Source organism: Cyphomyrmex costatus, unplaced genomic scaffold (genome assembly GCF_001594065.2).
Source record: "Cyphomyrmex costatus isolate MS0001 unplaced genomic scaffold, Ccosl1.0 scaffold97, whole genome shotgun sequence".
NCBI lineage: Eukaryota > Metazoa > Arthropoda > Insecta > Hymenoptera > Formicidae > Cyphomyrmex > Cyphomyrmex costatus.
This window is the reverse complement of record NW_017280561.1, coordinates 1,186,913-1,209,779: the sequence shown is the minus strand read 5'-3', so window position 1 is coordinate 1,209,779 and position 22,867 is coordinate 1,186,913. Positions and strand designations below refer to the sequence as shown.

General features: G+C 34.6%; 5 protein-coding genes across 8 annotated transcripts; 3 read left to right on the top strand and 2 right to left on the bottom strand.

Annotated features, from left to right (window-relative positions):
- Positions 1–1,033: 1,033 nt before the first annotated feature.
- LOC108782169 (uncharacterized) lies at positions 1,034–9,311 on the bottom strand. The gene is made up of 3 exons (XM_018550353.1): positions 9,304–9,311; positions 5,141–5,292; positions 1,034–1,820 (listed from the first exon to the last, which is right to left on the bottom strand). Exons 1-3 carry the CDS (start codon positions 9,309–9,311, stop codon positions 1,093–1,095), a joined length of 888 nt encoding a protein of 295 aa, XP_018405855.1. The 3' UTR covers positions 1,034–1,092.
- On the top strand, positions 3,965–8,505 carry Prpk (TP53 regulating kinase). The gene is made up of 4 exons (XM_018550359.1): positions 3,965–4,041; positions 6,860–7,130; positions 7,244–7,516; positions 8,110–8,505. Exons 2-4 carry the CDS (start codon positions 6,941–6,943, stop codon positions 8,355–8,357), a joined length of 711 nt encoding a protein of 236 aa, XP_018405861.1. The 5' UTR covers positions 3,965–4,041; positions 6,860–6,940; the 3' UTR covers positions 8,358–8,505.
- On the bottom strand, positions 8,718–10,476 carry LOC108782175 (uncharacterized protein C20orf24 homolog). Of its 3 annotated transcripts, none has more exons than XM_018550363.1 (5): positions 10,454–10,476; positions 10,093–10,272; positions 9,864–9,967; positions 8,924–9,053; positions 8,718–8,827 (listed from the first exon to the last, which is right to left on the bottom strand). In XM_018550363.1, exons 2-5 carry the CDS (start codon positions 10,189–10,191, stop codon positions 8,786–8,788), a joined length of 375 nt encoding a protein of 124 aa, XP_018405865.1. In that variant the 5' UTR covers positions 10,192–10,272; positions 10,454–10,476; the 3' UTR covers positions 8,718–8,785. The 3 variants fall into 3 exon arrangements, with proteins under 3 accessions (XP_018405865.1, XP_018405866.1, XP_018405863.1); XM_018550364.1 differs by lacking the exon at positions 10,454–10,476 and adding an exon at positions 10,365–10,385; XM_018550361.1 differs by lacking the exon at positions 10,454–10,476 and having other exon boundaries at positions 10,093–10,356.
- Positions 10,477–10,942: 466 nt separating this feature from the next.
- LOC108782154 (dynein regulatory complex subunit 3) lies at positions 10,943–14,970 on the top strand. The gene is made up of 9 exons (XM_018550335.1): positions 10,943–11,120; positions 11,960–12,243; positions 13,067–13,239; positions 13,335–13,492; positions 13,558–13,750; positions 13,895–14,099; positions 14,188–14,424; positions 14,683–14,759; positions 14,823–14,970. Exons 1-9 carry the CDS (start codon positions 10,943–10,945, stop codon positions 14,968–14,970), a joined length of 1,653 nt encoding a protein of 550 aa, XP_018405837.1.
- A 1,812-nt stretch (positions 14,971–16,782) lies between these two features.
- On the top strand, positions 16,783–22,867 carry RN-tre (USP6 N-terminal like RN-tre). Of its 2 annotated transcripts, none has more exons than XM_018550297.1 (8): positions 16,783–16,983; positions 17,607–17,845; positions 17,943–18,266; positions 18,353–18,540; positions 18,877–19,037; positions 19,430–19,750; positions 20,097–20,232; positions 22,425–22,867. In XM_018550297.1, the coding sequence occupies exons 2-8, from the start codon at positions 17,694–17,696 to the stop codon at positions 22,865–22,867; spliced, it is 1,725 nt and encodes a 574-aa protein (XP_018405799.1). In that variant the 5' UTR covers positions 16,783–16,983; positions 17,607–17,693. The 2 variants fall into 2 exon arrangements, with proteins under 2 accessions (XP_018405799.1, XP_018405798.1); XM_018550296.1 differs by having other exon boundaries at positions 16,968–17,008.

Below are 22,867 nucleotides of genomic sequence, written 5' to 3'. Positions count from 1 at the left end.
GTATTACTGCGAAGCATGCATTGCTGCGGAAGTTTGTAACAATTTCTTTAGCAAAATGTTTTTGTCTATTTCTATTATAAGGAAACCATTAGAAGCAAATGGGAGCAAGTGAAAAAAAAAATGAGACCACGTAGAAAAAGAAATAGCTAGAATAAGAAGATATATGTAAAAGGATATAGATAGGGAGATTAGAAAATTGAAAGAGGAAGGGAAAAAAAGAGAGAGAAAGAATTAGAAGAGATTAAGAATAAACTCTTGAGGAAATAAAAAAAATAGCAGAAAATAATAATAAGTGAAGAGTTGAAAGTATGGAGGAAGTAGAGTTGCAGGAAGGTAGGAAGTGAAAAGGACAGCGAGAATAGGAATGTAGTCTGAAGTTTTAGAAGGAAGGGAGGTAGTTCCATTAGAGCAGAGTCAATGATTAGCGAAAGAGAGTTAAGTTATAAAGAGTTGAACGTGTTAAAGAGATGGGTTACAGAAATGAGCGATAAACATGCTTAGAGAGATTAAAAAAGATAGAAGTGAAAAAAGAAAATAGGTGAGAGAATTATTAAAAGAATAATATTAGGCCTATTTCTGTTAATAAATAAAAAATATATTTATAACTTGGATAAAAAATGTTTCCGGACTCATGTTCATAATATTTTTTGTTTCACCATTCGTATTGTAACTATACACTCTAAAATTTAGCCTATCGTGTTTCCAAAACATCCTGTATTATTTATATTAATAAAATAAGCACTCTTTATATTCGTTGAAAAAGAATTATGAAATACTTTGAGGCTCCCGCTTCTTCCGTGCAATCACACGGGATACGTTCAGGAATTTAGAGTATATTATTTTATCCTTGTTGATCACCGAACGTTAAAGTAGGATAAAATAATATCTATATATTTAAGCGAAGTTTTCGAATGCTACCTTAAATTATGGCACTAAATAATGGCGTGTAAAAAAGAGTCGATTTAATTTTGATATTGGCATATACATTAGCGTTAAAAAAATCTACACGACTTCCCGTTTTTAACGCGACGCGATATAATTACAGCGAGAAAAAGGAGGTCTTAAGAGTTTAACTTAGCACAACAACATCAATTAAGTCTTTGCCATTGGTTCGTCATCGGCTGCCTTATTGTAGACCTCCTTGTAAACGAGCTCCTGCATCTGCATCCTGAGCAGCATCCTGCGGTCGGCCGGCAGGGTACGGATATGCGGTAGTAGGCTCATCAGGAAGTAGTAATTGTCGTCAAAACGACAGCTGCCCTCGAGTGGATCAACGCCTGCGAGACCGGTGTCACTGTCACTCATCAGGACTTGCTCAGGCGAGATGTTCTGCAACATCATCTCGTTTTCCGCCAAGTTGTCGGTGACGTTTTGGAACTCCAAGTTGTCGAAGCTTTCTTCGGGTTCGCGCTTTACGTCCACTGTGCCACGTCGACCGTCACCGCTGCCGTCCAACTTATGCTGATGGTGGTGTCGGTGATGATGGTGATGGTGATGGCCGATGTTACCATCGCCAGCCATCGACAACAGATGATCGGCGATCGCATCTCGATCGTCGAGGCCGCCGTCCATGCTTGAAGTCAGCATACCGTTCTCGCCTTCGCCCTCACTTGGCTGCAGCTCGTCTTCTGTTTTCGGAATGCTACGTTCCCAGATCGGCGGCCGCGGCAGCATCTGCTCCTTGAGGAATTGCAAACTTTTGAAGTGTATCCATACCGGCCGATTCCGGTGAAACTTGCTCTTGCGGTACACCTGATCCTTCTTTAATTCAGCACGGAACGTATCGCGCAGGCCCTTCCACTTTGCCTTCAGCATCGGTTCTGTAAATAGACAAGCTTATTCAGTGATGTTGCAGACAACATACCAGCTCGCTTTGCAAATGGAGATTCGATTATTCGTCGGTACTTTAAAAGGATACTCTGGTTTTGTATTAATAAAATTTTTAACTCCAAATTCATCTAGAGAATAATATATGCAAAATGCAGACGTCCTGAAGAGGTCCATCAAGATATCTTTCAGACATTATGTTATAAAGATATCCTCAAGGCGTTTGCAAGGCATCTTGTTTCCCCTTTTTAGATATTCATGTTGTCTGCTGGGTTATCTTATGTCCCATTTTTTGGTTCGACACCTACACAGCATATGTGTGACTATTTGTTGACTCTTTTTAGTCAACCTAAAGTCGGCTTTTAAAATCGACGTTTAATCAACTATTTCTATGGTCGTATTGCTTTGTATTGATTAATGAATCATTTTACTGTTTATACATCACTGAAGATGGCTTGAAGTCGATTTTATTTTAGTTTGTTGTAAGGAATCTTGAAATATAATTTTTTAAATAATAATGCATGAATTATAGTGCAGTTATTACTCTCAATTGCCTTAATTTGAATATTATTTTATTGTTATTTCTAGGATGGCTTTTGTTGACTGCATGTAAGTCAACTTAAAGTTAAAACCATTTCTGAAGAATTAAAAGCCGTCCTTTTCATGTCCGACTTTTTAGTCGATTTATATTATCAACTTTCTTTCTATTCTCAGTGAACGAGAACGAATTGAATCGGATTTTCACAAATACATATTCGCGAATGTTGAAATGAATCTTTTCAATCTTAATATATATTTTTATTCATTTACAGGAATTGCATGAAGCACATTCTATGCCTTTCAATTTCAAAAAATTCAGTTCTTTAAGTGCATCGTGAATACTGTTCAATTTAAAATTCTGAATAGAAAGTGCGGTATTTCAATTCAATTGAATCTTAAAAAAAGTGAAAATGGACTATAAATGCTCTAAAGTTAGATTATGCATTTTGGGGAATTTAAATAAAATTTCATCCATTTTAATTCATTTTAAATTTTAATCCATTCTCGTTTACTGGAAAGTAAACTACTCAGCTAATGCTTGATATAAAAAGTTCGATTTATATCCCCAATATGCCGAATATTCCAGAATAGTAAAAAAATCGTCAAAATGTGCAAATTTCAATGAAATATTCCTCCCCAAATATTGTATGAATACTTCTTGTATCACGAAATTAACGAGCAAATAAACAGTACATATCGATAGAGGGTCGCAACGGAGAAGTTTTTACAGTGTCGAGCAGTGTAACACTGCGTGTCACAGTTGGAACACTTTGTATAAGACGCAGTGTGTGACACTATTATGTCATTTATGCATCGTTGATCCACTATCGCGTTATTGGCTTTATAAACAGCGTTGGTATACCATTTGCGTTCATAGCGCTGATAGCGTTTCGCCGAACGCATCCCTATAGTGTTAAATGAGATTAAAACGCGTGAACGCTGCGCTATATTAGTGCTGTTATAGTTGATAATGCTATCTTAGCTCCTCGAACGGAGTTCGCAGCATTTGTATTTACCGCGTGACGGTATAAGCTTCTCGAACGCGCATCTTTAAAAAGCTCCAAGTAATTCTCACATATCATCAATACGTTATCTCTCTCTCTCTCTCTCTCTCTCTCTGTCTTTCTCTCTCGTTTACGTTCCCATTTTTATTCCAACTTCTTGCCCCTCGGTAAATTGGTTAAAGGATTTACATAGCGATTGTAGTATCAAAATAATAATGGACCAATCCCCCCCTCCCCAAATATGTATCGTGTAGAGAGCGTAGCGTTTTAAAGCATTTAAAGAAGAAGCAAGTGGACCGCAACCTTATTGATAACACAACAGTATGTATAATATTCATGGACTAAAAGGTTGCAGCACTTTCTTTTCGATGGGTTTCGGAATGCGGCCTACTAATCGAGCGATTGATTTCTTACTTATGGATCCATAAATAAAAAGTACAATGATAAAATCTATATGATAGACAAAATGAGGCCGCGGTATCGATTGCACTTGCGCGCGCGCACGACGCATCTCTGCGTTTATTCTGCGCATGCGATCTCGACCGAATGATTTGTGCGTGTGCAACGTGTGCGTGTGTTCACGTTGATTCACCGTTTACGGTTCAATTAATATTACGATCGTAATACGACAAGAGATCTCCTTTCGGTAGTGCACTAAAGGATATCTCAGGTAAAATGTCCCGAGCGGGCGTCACGCGGCATTGACGTAATCGTATCGGTGGCGTACTTCGCGCCGGTTCACACGCGGAATGGAGGTTAGGATGATGCGCGTCATGTCAATACAAGTAAACGCGTGCGACTCGCGAATCTCGAGAGCTATACATTTCAAAACAGCAGAAATTTTAGAATAACGTAAAATAATATCAGCATCTAAAATAAAAAGTAATTCGCCAAGTGTCAAATATGAAATTTAAAATTTTCCATCTACGACGAACTTCACAAAGTGCAGAAATTTGTTTTTGAAATCTCTTTCATGCGTTGAAATGCTGTGTTTCCCGATAAGGAAATCCGCTCTGTCTCTTCGAATTTGGATGCTGACGCGAGATAGATGCGACGAGGCGGAGGGAATAATGATGGAATGTAATTCATTACAGCCTGATATAAATGCTTTGATGTCGGAATAGAGATACTGCGATCTTCTTCTGTATTTGCTTTTTCGATTGAGTGAAGCTTTTGAAACGTCGAGATCGCATTGAAAGACTCTTCAAATATTAAAACAACTATATAATGAGAAATTGTAGTATCGAGATACTTTTCAAAGACTCCGCCAAAACCGCTGAAGATGGATTCAGACATCCAAATGAATCCGTATAGTTTGTCTTTTTTTTTTTTGTAGATTTTTGCGGCATAGAAAAGACAAAAGATTATTCTAGCTATTTATTTAGAACGCGTTGATATTTTTGCGTAAAATGCAAATAAGAATTTTAACGTCGCGTTTCTCCAAAACGATCGAGTCGGATAGGGAAAATTTTAAGGATTCATAAGTCAGATCAGTGTTGCTGTATCCTTCTCGACCTGACGACTCGCTCGATGTCCACGATCATCGCGGTCGCGACGTACTCATCCTTGGCCAGAGGAGAGAGAAACGATCACACGAACGAGCGACGCATTTTCTAGGCGAAAGACAACTGACAAAAGCTTCTGCGAGCCATAGAGAGCGTATAAGGTAGCGCGTTGTGTCGCTATAGCGAGAGCGATTGCATATCGCGGCTCGATCCCGTTGCACCAATCGGGGATGGATGGGGGTGTTGTGTTTACATGACACGTACTGGGCAAATTGAATATCGCTGCGATCTCCATCCAGACGCGGTTGGTCACCTCGCGATTATGGTAGGAGATGTGCCTCTGATTCCAGAGCGCCGGCCGCTTGTAGACCTCGGCGATCAGCCGGTTCGCGTCCATCTTCACTTCGTCCCTCATGCTTTCTTCGCCTCGGCGTCGTCTTCTTCTTCTTTTCGCCAACTCGCACCCTGCCCCCGCGGATGGGGAAGCCCGTTACGGTGGCGAGTCAGGCGAGTGGCGGACCGATGAGAACAAAGTACGGGCGAATACTAGCGCTGGGATAGCGATTAGCGCGCAGGTCGCTGGCGGATAACGATCGATTTGCGTTTCGCCCTCGTCTCGCCTCGCTAGCGCTAGCGGCCGCGCTCTTCCGAAGTACCTTACCTCCTCGCCGCCCTCGCCCTCGCCCTCGTCTTCGCCCTCGCCCTCGCCCTCGCTCGCGACGCGGCCTCGCCCTTAACATTTCGCCTCGCGCAAGTGAATAGAATAACAACCGAAGGACCGATATCTCTTATTCGCCTCGTCCTTCTATATATGTTTATGTATGTACGATCGTCGGGAATAAAGCGCGCTATAGCCTTTATCGAATCAGCGAAGAAATGTCTTGGATACATTTAATTTCTTAGAGATATGTACCTTAAAACTTTTAAAATAAATTGTCACTCTAAAAAGTTAAATCTTATACTTTTGTCTCCGTTTTTATACTAATGTAAATTAATATTAAAACTCCTGAGTTTCGCCAAAGTGTCGTCACGGCCATACTGAATTGTGACGTTAGAAGCGAGAATAACGGATTAATTTTCATTACTTGTTATTTGTATAATTAAAGACAATTTTAATTAGAACGAAATAATATAGGATTGCGTTAAAATACTTGTAAAAATGGGGCGAAGCTGTTTTTATATCCCCTGACAGTCAGTAAATAGTCGTAAAAGATGATAAAAGATATTTGAAGTGCGTTTACTCAATGCGCATGCGTAGTCTATTTTCACGTGCTTTTTATCACCTTTTACGATTATTTATTGACTGTCAAAAGGGATAAAGGATTTACCTTATTTTTACAAGAGTTTTAACGCGATCTCTCATCACTTTCTTTTATCTAAATTGTTTTCATTTACAAATGGTATACGTAATAAAAATTAACGTGTTATTTTTCGCTTCTGACGTGACAATTCAGTATGACCATGACGACATTGACGACTACTACTTGCGATTACTAGGAGCCTTAATCTCGGTTCAACTTACTCTTCATCTTTCTAATTCTTAGAACTAGAAAAAGATGAAGGGTTAGTTAAACTGAGATTATAAAGTTAAACTACATTAATAGAAAAGAGCATTAAAGATTGAAAATTAAGCTTCTCTTTTTCAAGACTGGCTTAATTTTCGCTCTTTAGAGTGAGATTCTACTCCAAAGCACTTAAGAGAAAATAGAGAATATTATAATAGTGTATGCGTCATGCAGCCTTGTTGAAGACTTCGATAGATTTATTCAGGGATGATTTCATCATAAAGACTCATTAGTTCGTTACATAGATTGTAATAAGTAATATAATAATTCTGTTTTCGCGAATACAATGCGCGAATGTAATATTTGCGCATCTAATGTGCGTTCACATCGCCTACAACCTTCGTAATAATGAAAAATTTTACTCCCAATGAATAAGGGCCCTCCTCCTTCAAATTCCTATAGTCATTTTATTTTCTAGGGTTTGTTACAACGACGCAAATATTCACGCAATATGGACGCAATAGTCACGTATTTCGAATGACATGGTGCATCCTCAGTAATGATGAAAGTCTCAGAGTTGATAGTGCAAGGAGCAGAGGCACGTCTCTACAAAGGGTTTTATTTAGGAAAGGCATGCCTGGTAAAGGACAGATTCATAAAGAATTATCGACATCCGGAGCTAGATGCACGTCTCACCAAAGACCGCATCAAAGCCGAGGCTCGCGCCATTATCCGAGCGAAATCCGCAGGTAAAAATGCATAACGCATCGAAGTACGTGATCGATGGAAAAATATGGACTCGCATTCATCCTTTTCATTTATTCTCGTTTAATGTATTGATTTGACTCGTTCTGTTTTTAAGGAATAGCGACGCCGGCTTTATACCTAGTAGATTTGGAGCGACGCAGTATTTATATGGAATACGTAGAGAATGCCACAGTGCTGAAACACTTCATAGATGAGAACATTTCGAGAAAAACCGACGTGGATCATTTGCTGGATTTCATAGGACGCGGACTGGGCACACTGATAGCTAGGTTGCACTCGAGGCATATTATTCATGGCGATTTGACTACATCAAATGTACTACTCAAGAACAACTCAATAGAGTCATTCTACAACAATCAATCAGGAGGTAAATTTTTCGTGATGGTATTTCTCTTCGTGCATAATAAACTCTTTAATGTCGCTTTAAATTGCAAATATGATCAACGATAAATAAACTTAATTATAATTTTCATGTTTAATTATAAATCGAATTATTGCTGACAAAGTTACTTGCATCAAAAAGGAGTTTCAACAATTTATTATATTCGACAAAATTTAGTATCCTTTGTATCTAACACGGAATCTACAATAGAAGTTGTAACGGTCGTAAAATCTTAAGTCGTAGAAAATTAACCAATCACAGTCGAATATGAGAAGAATGATCGATTATGATTGGTCCATTTTCTATGAACATACAACCCTACTGAAAAAAAAAATACGTCACAAAGTTACATAACGAAATCATGTAATATAAAATAGGTAAATCGCGGATTGTTCCAAATCAGTATGTGATTTTTTAATGTCACGTAATTTGAAGTCATACGATGTTTTTTTTCTTTTATTTCTATCATTTAATTATTTAAAATTCGATAACTTTATAAAATCATATGATGGATGAAATTATTTCTAATGTGATTTTAAAATTACACACACATTACACAGAGTGATATTCCTTTACAGCCAAGGCACAGTTCGTGATGATTGACTTCGGATTGGCCCGAGTGGATTCCACTCTAGAGGATAAAGCCGTCGATCTATATGTTCTCGAACGAGCGCTACTTAATGCGCATTGCGAAGTGCCGACTCTGTTCTCCCGTATTTTTCATTACTATCAACAGCATTATCAAAATAAAAACCAATGCGAGCAAATATTCACTAAATACAAGCAGGTACAAGCGCGAGGACGTAAGCGCTTGATGATAGGATAAAGCGATGGAAACGCTCCTAAAATTTATATTGTAAAATTCTGAGAAAAATATGAATACAATGTATTCATACAAATGTATTTTTATAGCATTACAGAACGCCTTTTACCAAATTTTATATGTTGATCAATTGTAGACACTCAAACGAGAACGAAACAAGTTTTGCGAAAATTCGATTGTGATTAAAATGATTAAAATTATACAAGATACATAGTTTGAGAAGATAAGAAGTCTTTTCTTTTTATACAGATAAATCATATATATATATATATATACATATATATAATATGTAACAGTATACGAGAAATGTCAATATATAACAGTATCTATTATGAAGGAATGACTATTGCATATGTATAATGAATTTGGCAGCAGCGCGATGATTTATATGAAAAAGCTATTGCTCTTTATCTGTGTTCTTGTTGAATATATCAGTCATAATGTAATCCTGAGTATATAATAATCCAAGTCACCTATTAACAAATAACAGTAATAAAATACAGGATAAAAGAGCAAAAGAAAAAAGAAAAAAGATGATCGATTAAGAAAGATGATCCTGCTGTACTTACCAAAAATCCAGCAAATGAGGTCATAAATCCTTCTTTTGTTAATTCCCATACACCACCATACTCTTCTTCATCAATTTGTTGAAAATTGCTAAAGTATAAATATGTAATTCCTGCATTGACTAATACAAATCTGAAATACAAATACATGATAATATTGTGATTTCAGATACATATACAGGATATCCTATTTTAAAGGATCCGCTCAAATATCAGAAATACTGTGTTAAATTAAAAAATATTTCAGACAAAAATGTTTTGACCTTAAAAGGTTTATAAGATGGTATCATTAGTTTGACCATAGGTGATATTGTTAAGATTATAAAATGATTACTTTAAGGGGCCTATTCTGTAACTTTTAACAACTGCAATGATATCGTTACATTATCATTGCATAGGTTTTGTATATTGCAAAATAACTATGCAACGATAATTTAATAATATTGTTAGAGTCATTAAGAGTTACAGAATAGGTCCCTAAATTTTTTAAATAAGATCCTCCATTTTTCATTACATATTCTTGTTGTTTCCCTTAAGAGTTTTTCACAACACTATAATAAATTATTTTTTATTAAGTACTCTTCAAGTTATAAGGCTTGAAGATGACAGTACAGCCAGCATTATCAAAATTATAAATTATAATATTCTGAAAAGTTTTTGAGACAAGCTACAAGAATATGCAATGAAATATAGAAGTTTTAAAAATTCAGAGTACTCTTGCTTAGACCTTGACAAAGCCTCTCAAATTTAAATTAATAATACCTTCTTATGTTTCTCTCGAAAAGAATTTTTTTTAAAACTTTTTATTTAATACAGCGTTTCTGACATATTTGTATAGATCCTTTAAAATAGGACACCCTGTATATTGCAAGATTGATTAAAAGGTGAGCAAACAGTTTAGTTCCATGATGTCTCTTATGGAATGGTTACTTTGTATACTTACAACAATAAAGCTATAAAACCTTTTAGTGGTATAAGGCCCCATCCTATGCCAACAATAATACCGATTGCTTGTCTAGCCCAATATATTACATCAAGAAATTCCTCCTATAACAAAAAGGAAAGATATAGAGACGACAAGTTAGAAATAATTTCCATTTCGTGGATACCTTTTCTGGATAGGATAGAACTATACTAGTAATACTATAACACGACTAAAGAGTTATGTTTACCTTGTCCGGCCACTCGGAGTTCGCAGTGATCGCACGTGTCCATACGTTAACCTCATACTTGGCTCCGTTTCCGTTCTTCTCCGTCCTCATACGCGACATCTCGGAAAGCTCGTGATTATACGTCGACCGTCGAAATGATTACGCGAGCATCAGCGCGCGAGGAACTGAACGGACTACAATCTACAATACACATATATCAAATATATGTATCATAATGTAAAACAGATATGTCTAATTTTAGCTCTGAAGTTCAGCTTCTCGAAACGCAAGACCACCAACGCAAAGAAAATCAATACGATTGATTTTGGGAAGTAAATAACGTGTATCAACACTTTACAGTCCTCGAAATCAATTTTTTTACATTGATGATAATGATCGCTCTAGAGGTAGAGACCAGAGTATCAGACTAAAAAGTTTGTTCGTGTCATATACTCCAACATGTTCTACAGCTTCTAATGGCTCCAGCACACTGGACGCGGAAACGCTTGCCGCACGGCAAAATGTGACACGGTAGCCAATGAACATGTTAGGAGCTGTAAGCTCATTGGCTACCACGTCACATTTTGCCGCGCGGCAAGCGTTTGAGCGTCCAGTGTGTTGGAGCCATTAGCGTTAGAACACCTGAAGACAGAAATTGCGCGGCAGAAATTGGTGCGATAACCAATCAACGTCTTGCCGAGACGTTGATTGTGTCTTCAGTTGTCTTCAATAACATGGCAGAGCCAATCACGGAGTAGATTGATCAGCATTGTTTGATCTCTACCTACAATCCAAGTGTGGTGGTTCAGGTGGTTGAAACCATGGTGATAGTTGATAATGGTTGAAACTGAAACCTAAGGCATGAGAGAGGATGCATAAGGCGGATACGATCAGCACGTTGTGCGAGGCCACGGAGCCTGGCGTGATAACGCGAGACATGCTTGTTTCTCTAGCGATAGATCAGGGACCAAAGAAAGAAGGTGGCAGATTGTTTCGTCAAGATGGGATCGAGCTGGCCGAATTGGAGGAAATTCGAATCGAATTCCTGAGTAAGTAGAAACTGTACGTATACAATCATTATGGATGATTTTATTTAGTGATACAAGTATATCACTCTGTCTTTTATTACGTTTACACTGTCCGATTTACGACGAAGTTATACAACTTCGACGTTATGTGTAGTTTTACAATAGCAGTAGTGGATAAAGCTGTAAAAGTAAACAACTGTCCATTTTAAGCGGAATATTCTTGTTACACTCAGCTGTAATTGGATAGTTTATTACTTTTTTATATATTGTCTACAATATTCGGAGTAAGAGGTAAGAATAAGAAATTGACCAATTACAGTCGATTGTAAGAAAAATAATCGACTGTGATTAGTCAGTTTCTTACTTTCAGAGAATTAGCCAATCACAGGAGTCGAAAATTTTCAAAAACTTTATTTTGCTCTGATTGGTTGATTCTTTTGGTACGATTTAGGCCGAAATCACACTATGCATTATGAGATCGAAGATTAAAATTTAGCCAATAAAAATAAGAGAAGCTAAAATTTTTATTCTCATTAATCAAATTTTAATTTTCAATCTTCAATCTCAATCTTTAATGCCTAGCTTAATTCCAGCTTTATAGTTACTGTTAAGCTGGGGTCACACGGTCCGTAGCTCGGCAGAACTCTATGCGCTGTGGGACCGCAATTTTGGCTTTTTTTTTTAAATCAATTTTGATACTGATCCTATGACGAGCCTAGGTGAGCCAAAACGGATCACAAGCCATGTCGAGCCATGGACTATATGACCCCAGCTTAACAGAAGATGTGTCCCTAAACGCTATTTTACTCGTTATTTTACAACTAATTGTAAGACTAATGTTTTATATTATTGTTTTGCAGAGATTTTAAATATCGATCATCTCTGGCTATTGAAAAATATAGTTAAACTATCACTGTCTCATAATGTTATTCAACGAATCGAGAATCTGAACGAGCTTTGCCACTTGAAAGAATTAAATCTCTCGTTTAATAGTATCAAAATTATGGAAAACTTGAATAATCTGCATCAGCTAGAAATTTTGCTTCTATATAGTAACGAGATCTCGATCATACAGAATATAAACGATTTGAAGAAGTTGACCATTTTGAACATTGGTAAAAACAATATCGATGACTGGAATCATGTACATATGTTATACATATCTTGTATTTTCTCGCGCTTCTTTGATCGTCTGTGACCTTATGCATTGTCTTACAATACACAGAGTAAGAAGATAAGAAAATGATCAATCATAGTCGAATGTGAGAAGAATAATCGACTATGATTGATCAATTTCTTATTTTTTTTTCGTGTATTATAGACAACACATTATATATATATATTTTTTTAAATTGTTTTATACTATAAATCTTAGATAATCTTCTAAAAATCCTATTTTATATACAGAATATCTCAGAATAACCACCAAATATTTTATGTACTGATGAAGCTAACAAGCACTATAAATTTCACAGAAAAATAGCAAGTGACAAAAATTGTTTATTTTCTTCTCATAGGATTCTGATAATTTTTTCAAAATTTTTTAATACTGCATTTTCTCATGGTAAAAATAGTGGCCAATAAGAAAATGCAGTAAAAAAATTGATAAAAATTCTGAAAAAATTCTTAGAGTTCTATGAGAAGAAAATAAACAATTTTTGTCTCTTGCAGTTTTTCTGTAAATTTGGTAGTACTTGAGTAAAAAATTATTAAAAACCAATATTTAACAATTTTTAGTAATTAATATTTTGTTAACTATTGCGAAAATTGCAAAATGGTAGAGGATTTTTTGACTAAGTTTAATCCACTATCAGTACACGAAATATTTAACGGTCATTCTGGGACATTTGTATATATCAATAAAATAACTGTGGCTCATCCCAAGATTGTACTTAAGATGATCTTAAATGTGAGGTTGAATTATAAATATCGTCCTTTGTCATTCATGAAGTTTCATTAATGTATAGGTTGTATATCTACGCGATTTCAAATCGCTCAAAAGTTTAAATACATCCGACAATCCTTGCACGAAGATAGACGGATACCTGGACTATTTGTTAGCATTTATACCCCAATTGACTTATTGCCAATATAGAATGATATCTGAAAATGAGCGTCAATCCGCCATCGATAAGCATTAGTGATTATTAATTTTATTCTAAAAAAATCTGCCAAATACTTTTTGTAAATTAATATTTATTGTAAATAAATAATTACATTGTTTTATTTCTACAGTCGTATAATTAGTAATCTCAAAGAAAACGAGGCAAAAAAGCAAACAGAATTGGAGTTGCAACAAGAATTTGAAAATAAAACTGTATTACTATTTGCATCATATGTGGAGCATCTTGATGAAGATTATTTATTCCAACAAATATTTTCTTCTGATAAAGGTACATTTATATTTAATTTCTTATCTTACAAAATGTAATTTATTTAAATGTTTTGGTGCAAGTAGCAGGCAAAACGTTATCCACAATAAACGAAAATACACAAAATATATTCGAAGAGTACCAAAAGTCTTTCGTTGCAATATGCCATGAATTATACGAATTAGGTTTACGAGAGAATGATAGGAGAGTGGAGGAAATTAGATTATTTGAAGTTGTGGTTAATGAAGGCAAGAAAAATATGCAAATTGAAGCAAGAAGGTAAAGAAAAAACAATTATAAGAATTAAATGGTATAGTCCATTTATAAAACTGTGATTATTTATTTTAACTACTCTGTGATCTATTCTACTAATTAATATGATAATGACTATGTCACTTATGCAACATCTTTCTTTATTTCAAGAATTATAAATGAAATACTTGAAAAAAAGACAAGGATATTTGCAAATATAAAAGATGAGATGGAAACTTTAGTAGAAAAACCGGAGCAAGAAGTTGAGAGTACTATCGCAAACGCAAGAGAACTATTTAATGAATTCAATGATTTATTGTCTAAGACACAAAATCAGTTACTATCTAAAGAAATTATATTGCATGATCAAATGGAGGTACGTTCACATAATATAAATCTATAAAAAAAAAGCATAAAAGTAATCATATTCAGAAAGATGATTTGTTTTTTTGTCAAAAAAAAAGGATGTAAACGAAGTGTTCAGGATAAATATAACATCTATGGTCAACTCATTCCTAGAAATTGCACGAGAACACTTTTCACTATTACGAAACACAGAAAAAGAATATAATAACGCGATTGAATTAGTTTTACATTCTCTAAATAATTTTGAGGATGAGGCATTTCATCTTAAGGATCTGTGCTGTGATAAAGATACTTTGGCTGCTATTCTTACTGCCTCGCATGAAATACACTTACAAGTAAACATTTATTATTATTATTAATTTTATTTTTAAATCCCAAATAGAGTACAGGACTTTTTTAAGATAAGGAAAACAGCTCAAATCGAGATTTGATCTGCTAGTTTTTTGTAAAAATTTCATATTTTAATTAATTTTTCTGAGAATTGAATATTAGCCCACTATCCAACTCTTGACGGATAACAAGTAAATATTAAAAGTTTAAACATTATTAAAATAATTAGCAACTAGAATTAGCATATATAATATAATCCATAGGTGATAGATGATCGAGAAAAGATCATGATAAACCGTCTCAATAATTGGCTTAAGGAGTACATCAATCGATTATTTGCGTAAGTACATATTATTTCAATAAAATTTAATTCATTTCATTTTATATTAATTTTAATAAACAGGGATGAGAATAAAAGGAATCGTCAGCAAATACTGGAAATTTCACATTTCTTTGAATTTCAACGTCAACAACTTAATTCGTTAAGCTTACCACAACAGCTAGACTTGATAAACATTGATCTAGGCGATGACGATATGTTGAAAAATTAATGATTAATATGATGCAACGTTTTACTTTTTCTGTTAATACGGAAATAAAATTTGGAAAATATATGCGAATGTGATATTTGTCAATGCATAGTATATGAAAATATACAGGGTGTCTTAATAACTATTATCACCTAAATATCTTCTATTCTATAAGGTGTAGAGAAAAATTTATATAATCAAAATTACATGATGTAAAGAGAGCTATCATATGGTGATAATAATTTTTGTTCAGGTGTACACCTTATTCTGACATAATTTTTTCAGTAATAGGTGTTCGAAATGGCCACCACTATCAATGGGCGAGTTTAAGACGGCAAAGCGGCTAGGTACACTTGTCGAGCGATCGAATATGATTGGTTGGATCTATAAGTAATAACCAATTATGTTCTTTACTCAGCGAGCAGGCTAGCCACTTTGTCAACTTAAACGTGCCCAATGCAACATTGGATTCTTCTGATTATTGATTAGCTTGCTATTCTAATAACGTCGGGAGATATTGACGTGTACAGGCTGCAATAATTCGTTGTTGCATGTCGTGAGATGTAGTTGGTTGTTCTTTGTACACTTTAGGGTTTCTCATAAAAAAAATAATCCAGTGGTGTCAAGAGTCTGGTGAACGAGCTTGGTCATATTACAGGTCATATTACTCCTGCGTCCAATTCAACGAGATTTGAAAATTTTTCATTGAGTTTATGCAATCGCAACCAATGAAAAATGAGCCGAGCATCCATCGTTCTGATACACTCGTAAAAGTAAACGTGACAAGCGAATAACTCACGCAGAGAATGAAATTCAGGTTAATATTAAATATTATTAATTAAAAGAATGCTTGTTTTCATTGAAGCACGATGTATCAGTTTTATTTGACGTAAAAAGTTATGTCAGAATAAAATGTAAAATATCTCGTAAACTACTGATTTTTTGGTATCACGATCTCTTTTTTATGCAGCATAAATTAGAGGAATCATATTATGTAAAAAAAATTCATATAATTCCATTAAAAAAAATAAAGTTGACCTTAAAATCTCTAAAGCGCCTCCACCTGGACAAAAATTAATATTATCATATAATAGCCCCCTTTACATTGTGTTATTTTAGTTATATAAATTTTTTTCTACATCTTATGGATAAGAAGTATTTTAATAGTTATTGAAACACCTTGTATATCAAATATATGTTGGGATGACACCCAATTGGACATTTTCTTCTTCTTTACTTATTGGCTGCGTTCAGCAGAAAATGCAGCTTTGCAACTGTCGCAAAATTCTCGAATATAATTGGTTTGTTTATTCAGCTTCAGTAAGGAACTAAGGGCAAGCTCAATCATGTTAAAGAATTTTACACCAGTTGTAAAGCTGCTTTTTCTGCTGAACGTAGCCATTGGAAACCGCTCGATTGAACACGTTCAATTGGATACAGTATGATTGGACACCAAATATACTATACGCTTGGAATAAGCTATACATAAACATTATATAATTTAAATCTCAATTAATAATTATTTCGTTTTATGTAAAAACATGCAAAGTACTTTCTAATCCAGGTTGGAGCAAATCCGGTCGGGTCGAAAATGTCATCGAGGGTATCGATCATGAAACTTTTTCCTTAGAATAAAAAGTGACAAATTTCTCCATTAACTTCAATGATAAAATTTTTACTTTTCAAGTGGAAAAAGTTTCATGATCGATCGCAAATTTCGGAACGGTTGGTTACTCTACTTATAGGTACTTTAGTCACTAGGGGGCACAAGTTTGTATCACTGAAATCACCGCTTCTATCTTCCTCGAGGAATAGAGATAGAGACGAGTAGTTAAGGAGCTCCAATGTTGTGTCGCGTGTTCTATCTACTCTTGGTCAGCGAAGAACAGAACAGATCCATTTTACACTTTCTCAATCACCCAGTCGTACGTCAAGCTTAACCGCGACAGGTCCGCTAGCGGTGCAGATTCGCCGATGTGACGATTTAATGGCAAAATCTGTTACATTCCGGGCGCCACGGCCGAGGAGATACATGTAATCCTGCACACAAGCATTTTTGGTACTTTTTAGCAAGCAACACTATGTTACACAGTGATCATATCATCTTCGTTTAATATTAACAAACAACAAGGATGTAATGATTCATGTGTTACACTGTGTCTATTGCTAGATGCTGGAAAGCATCTTTTTACTTGCCCTACTTGGATCACTGATTCTTTTAACATTCTAATAGAGATACATAAACACATATTAAACTTGTCTATATATTGACGAAAGTCCAGGTGACGTTTTACTAGTGTGTTTTTATTACAAGTCTTCTTTCTAGCTAAACTTTTTTCGCTCGGTTTCTTCCAACATAAAAAGAAAAAGAAAAATAAACTATGTAAAAAATTCAGTTAAAAAGAACAAATCTTATGCGCTCTTATGCCAACATCCTTCTGACCTTTATGTCAGCTATACAGTCAAGTAAACTTGTCACATATGGCATATACAAGCAATACTTACCACACACTTACACACCATACACACACATACAAGTTTATTGCAATAACTACAGTTTTTGTTTATATATGTTTCAATAATCTTGTATATATCCAACTTGTATATACATATTTCATAAATCTGTTTGTTTTGAACGTGTATGGCTGGCTTTACAGATGAAGCTGCTCGGCTGGACGCTAGTAGAGAGGTTCATTAATGAAACGGCATGCTTGTAAGAGACTGGCTGCACATCGCCACGTGGGATGAATGAAGAGGAATTGTTGAAACGGTCTGCTGCAGAGCGTGATAGGATTTTCAGTTGCTATGATCGTGGTAGGGAGGGTGCTGAGATTGATCCTTGGGAGGATCCCGGCTATGAAGTTTATCATACCACAGATAGATATGGATTCATACAGTACTTACATACCTATATATTTAGAATTTTATGATTATACAAGGTACACTATAATCTCATTTTTAATCACCTAATATAACTGTTTCTCTTGTTATAGCGATAAGAGGTTACCACAGAAACGGGATGCATATGAGGTCAAGTTGCATCACGTAGAGATGGAAAGACTGAAAAAATGGGAGAAAATGACGAAACAATGGGATAGTGCCTCGACAAAGGAAAAACTACGCCGTAGAATATACAAAGGAATTCCTAATAGATTTCGTGGTCAAGTATGGACCTTACTTTTAGGAATAAAGACTCTAAAAAAGGAGCAGGCAGGCAAATATGAAGAGATGCTACAGTTGGCCCGCCAATGGTCTACGGAGATACGACAGATTGATGCCGACGTTGCCAGACAATACAGAGATCATATTAATTATAGGTGCGATATTATAGAAATGGCACGTTTGTGTTTTATTACATGAGCTATGTATCTGAATAGTTGAAAAAACATGATCATTTTTTCAGAGAGAGATATAGCATAAAACAAAAGTCTATGTTTTACGTACTGGCTGCCTACAGTATGTACAACATGGAAGTAGGATATTGCCAAGGAATGTCTGTACTAGCTGGTCTACTGCTGCTTTACATGGATGAGGAAGATGCTTTCTGGGGCCTTTCTGTGTTGCTTGCCGATCAAAAATATAGCATGCATGGTTGGATTTTTCTTCTATTTTAAAATAAAATTATTTAATTATACATTTTTAATAGTATATTATGTTTTCTTAATATATACGTATGTAAAAGAATTTAAATTTTATCATCTATAGGTTTCTAAATATGAAGTAATATGTAAGAATAGAAAATTATCGTTAAAAAAATTTATGAGTTTCTGTATAAATTTATCATATAAATAGGAAAAAAGATATATACACTGTAAACTTTAAATGTCACAAGTAGTCACAAGCTAATCATATTTACAAACCTTTGGATAAGATTGACATTTATTGATATATTTAAGTTTCTTTTTATATACAATGTGCGTTTTACAGGCTTTTACGTCGATGGATTTCCTAAATTAAATCGCTTCATAGAGCACCATGACAAGATAATGAACAAATTTTTGCCGAAACTGAAAAGAAAAATGGATAAGTGCGGCTGCGATTCTATACTCTATGCGTTGAAGTGGTTCTTCGTTGTTTTTCAAGAAAGAGTAGGTTTTCTTCTTTATTTCATTCTATATAAATTTACATCTGTTAAAATACAACCATATTATTACCATTATTTTTTTAATTTCTCTATAAGTTTTACTTATAGAGTTTTGTGATGTTTTCACATTTTATTTTTTATTGTGTAATTTGTACTGACTATTTTAACGATTACTTTAACATTAAATAGCCACGACAATCCAATTAAAATACAATATTCATACTGATATAGATATACTGATTATAGTTGTAGAAAATCTTTACATTTTATAGATATCTTTGTTATATGTACAATATTTGTGATGAACGATATGTGAATCATATAAATTATATAATATTATATAATATTAGATTAGTATATTTTATAATATTAGCAATGTTAATTTATATTTTGTAGACTCCTGTTAGTCTTGGTCTCCGTATCTGGGACATATTTCTGTTGGATGGTGATCGCATGTTGTCGGCAATGGCATATACCGTTATGAAGCTGCATAAGCGCTATTTGATCCCGATGGAGAGTCTTGATGAATTTTGCAATTATCTGCAAATCAAGCTGGAAAAGGATTTTTGTTTCGATGACGACACCGTGATAAGTACGATGGAGCGCAGCATGGAAGAGTTAAAGCGTGCCAAATTAGACTATTCAGGTGCCCCGTTGCCACATGAACTACCCCGTTATCCGTTTGGTACTTTCCAAGAACCAACTTTTACCAGCAAGGTATTGCTAAAACGCCCCACCCTTTGGTTCTTTATCTATTATATTTATTATGCCTATTATATATATATATAGTAATAGGTACAAATTTTTATTGAATATTGATAAAAATTCATACTTATGTATTTTTTTTACACCAATTGAGCTATCTCATTATATTGTCTATAAAAGTATTAAGATATTATTTTTTGATATATTATATTACATTGGAGTTATTATTTTACATGGTAAATGTTGTAACATGAAATCGTGAAGTAATCTTATAATAGAAAAAATATCCATTGAACTACTGATATTCTTTCATGATAATTTTATTATATTGTAATTGTATGTTTGTTACATTTATCAGGTTGGAAGGCGAAGCGAAGAATTTAGCGAAGCTCAGCATGTAATGCGAGAGTCAGTGGCGCAACGCAGGGATATGACATTGATCGACGACGGCAGGGAGAGCACCACGCCTGTCGAGCCGACTAGTGGTCTTGGCGGTGAGTTTAGAGATAGCCGCAATACATTACACAATAGCACAGACAATACCTCGCGCGTCGAACGCAGCGAGTTCGAAGACGAGGATGACATCGACTCAAATGTCCAGATAACAGTTATCTACAACACTAGACTGTGAAGACGGAAAAGTGCTTTGTCGCCATGAATATCGCGACGCGAACAATTTTGCTCAATAAAATTTTGTTAGAGATTGAATATAGTTTGTAGAGAGAGCCCAGAAGAAGCTTTTATCATGATATTAAAGCATAAGAAATATATCATTTGTAAGACAATATGTATAGTCATACGAAATGATTTGTACACAATAATTCTGTGCACACAGAAATGGTATTAATAGAATATTTTTTTATAATATTAAATGTCGCAGGCGGTATATGTTAATCTGTTGCTTCAGATGGCTAAAGAAGTAGTTTGGAAGAAAGTTTAAAAAAATATATATATTTATATATTAGATAAATTAAAAAACTATTATTATCGAGCCTTATTATTCTTATACTTTAAAAAACTATGTTCAACATATGCATTTTAAGCATATGCTATATTTAGAAGAGTGATCGATAAATCTGATCTGAACATTCTTTCTATCTTTTCGTATATATATGTTTATATCTAATAAATGTCTCAAACTTAATAAAGCCAAGCCTTATATGATGTAACACAACACACTTTATCCATACATATGAATATCCTACATTTTTAGGTACATTTTTAACGCAATTAATATTATTCATCCTGTCCGATTTAATTATTAATTTTTATATATTTTATGTTAAAATTTCCTAATATATGTTATATGGAATAAAAGATATACCTATTGTCCACAATCATTAAATTATTATAAAGCATCCTCGTAAATTGTCCATTTTCACCTTTTATTAATGCTTTGCATCATACTAGATAATTATACTTGCAATTTTGCTTTAAAAATACTTGTGTTCATTTTTATCATATAGATTAACTTTAATCTTGATTTTACTTTTCATATTTTTTTTAGTTCTAAGAATCAGAAAAAATAAAAAGCAAATTAAAGTGAGATTAAAGTTAATCTGTATTGATAAAAAATATGGACATTCAAAAATATTGATACCTACATATTTATATATTAACTATAATACGCATTAAACAAGATAATACTTAACAAAATTAATTTGATACAAAATTTAGGTGCTTACATGTTTCGGTTTTGTTAAGCTTTCTTCAAAGTATAGATGAAGAAAATTGAAAATTCATTAAACATAGATAAACGTTAAAACTTATGCATTGCGCTGCATACTCCGACGTAATAAAAAATAATTAGTCATGCGGAGTTACCTTCAAAACGCTTTATGAATATCATTCCCGATGTTAGAAGACCGAGTGAAATAGAACTCTGGATATGCTATTATGACTTAAAATTTACTGTATCAAAATCCCAGTATCGAAAATCTATAGTTTACGTTAAGTGTATTATAGATTTTCAGTACTGGAGCAAATTTTGGAACATAGCCTATGAATAATATAACTGAACAGGGGGAAAATAACGAGAAATTATAATTCGAAATGCGATGAAAGTAAAGTATATCAAATCTAAGAAAGCGCATCTTGAATGTGAGTCCAATCGATAAAGATTAATAGTAACATTAATTGTCATTATAAGAGAAATTGCGATCTGAATCAAGAGTATATATAATTTTTGTAGCCGTCTCGAGAGACTTTGTTATTATTATTACTATTTCTAGTCTTCTTCCAATTTTTTCCCCCACCTACTACGCAGTAGACAAAGGTGGGGGGAAAAATGGGAAGAAGACTATAAATAGACATAAGGAAGGAAGAAACAGAAAGGAACAGAAAGAGGAATACATCTATCCGTTTAATCATAATCGACTGATAACAGGATGTAGGAGAACCATGATTTTGATTGAGAAAATATTTTATATGAAGAACCTTATTATTACAAAAAGATTGATATCGAAAATGTTTATCAAAACATAAATAAACAGTCTTAACTTACAAACTGACATCGAAGATTTCTGCAAAATTTATTATTAAAAAATCGTAACTCTGCAGTATTGTCTCGTCTCGATCGTCAATGTTTGTTTTTTATCTATGAACTGCTATTTATTAAATTTGCACCGATATTTTTATTTTTACATCTTTACATATTATATTTCTAACGAAGTTTTTCTCTTTATAGGAAGTAAATTCTCCTTTGATCCGAGTCTCGACGAGGGCACATCTCCCAACGGCTCTCGTCGGTCGTTAGCCGAGACGTCGGTGACATCGACGGCTGATTTGTCGGTATTCAGCTCGGCGACGCGTTCCCAGGTCCTGGACAACAGTCTGGACACTCAGAGTAATATCTCGAACGCGAGCTCGGGCAGCGGCGGTCTGCCCACACCGCGAGCGACGCCGCATCAGCCCAGTCCAGACGTTGTGCGAATCTACGTGCCGTATACGTCGCCCACGTACACGTCGTCGGCAGTGGCTTCTTACAAGGATGACCTCCCGCGCACACTGCCCCGTTCCCTGGACACCAACAAGATTCGCATCCGCATTGATCCAGATCAGACTCCTATTGTCGAGAATCTAAAGCCGTTCACACTCGAGAGTCCAGAAGTCGAATTAGATTTGAAATAA

What these genes read in the sequence shown, in the direction of transcription:
- Prpk (XM_018550359.1), top strand. Translation starts at nt 6,941, where the DNA reads ATGATGAAAGTCTCAGAGTTGATAGTGCAAGGAGCAGAGGCACGTCTC. An exon ending in TATCCGAGCGAAATCCGCAG is followed by an intron (nt 7,131 to 7,243) that starts GTAAAAATGCAT and finishes TCTGTTTTTAAG; the next exon opens with GAATAGCGACGCCGGCTTTA. An exon ending in CTACAACAATCAATCAGGAG is followed by an intron (nt 7,517 to 8,109) that starts GTAAATTTTTCG and finishes ATTCCTTTACAG; the next exon opens with CCAAGGCACAGTTCGTGATG.
- LOC108782169 (XM_018550353.1), bottom strand. An exon ending in AGCGATATTCAATTTGCCCA is followed by an intron (nt 1,821 to 5,140) that starts GTACGTGTCATG and finishes GTCTATTTACAG; the next exon opens with AACCGATGCTGAAGGCAAAG.
- LOC108782175 (XM_018550363.1), bottom strand. Translation starts at nt 10,191, where the DNA reads ATGTCGCGTATGAGGACGGAGAAGAACGGAAACGGAGCCAAGTATGAG. An exon ending in GGTTTTATAGCTTTATTGTT is followed by an intron (nt 9,054 to 9,863) that starts GTAAGTATACAA and finishes TTTGTATTTCAG; the next exon opens with ATTTGTATTAGTCAATGCAG. An exon ending in CCTCATTTGCTGGATTTTTG is followed by an intron (nt 8,828 to 8,923) that starts GTAAGTACAGCA and finishes ATTTGTTAATAG; the next exon opens with GTGACTTGGATTATTATATA.
- LOC108782154 (XM_018550335.1), top strand. Translation starts at nt 10,943, where the DNA reads ATGCATAAGGCGGATACGATCAGCACGTTGTGCGAGGCCACGGAGCCT. An exon ending in AATATTTTCTTCTGATAAAG is followed by an intron (nt 13,493 to 13,557) that starts GTACATTTATAT and finishes TGGTGCAAGTAG; the next exon opens with CAGGCAAAACGTTATCCACA. An exon ending in CGCATGAAATACACTTACAA is followed by an intron (nt 14,425 to 14,682) that starts GTAAACATTTAT and finishes TATAATCCATAG; the next exon opens with GTGATAGATGATCGAGAAAA.
- RN-tre (XM_018550297.1), top strand. Translation starts at nt 17,694, where the DNA reads ATGAATGAAGAGGAATTGTTGAAACGGTCTGCTGCAGAGCGTGATAGG. An exon ending in AGAGATCATATTAATTATAG is followed by an intron (nt 18,267 to 18,352) that starts GTGCGATATTAT and finishes TCATTTTTTCAG; the next exon opens with AGAGAGATATAGCATAAAAC. An exon ending in TCGTTGTTTTTCAAGAAAGA is followed by an intron (nt 19,038 to 19,429) that starts GTAGGTTTTCTT and finishes TATATTTTGTAG; the next exon opens with ACTCCTGTTAGTCTTGGTCT.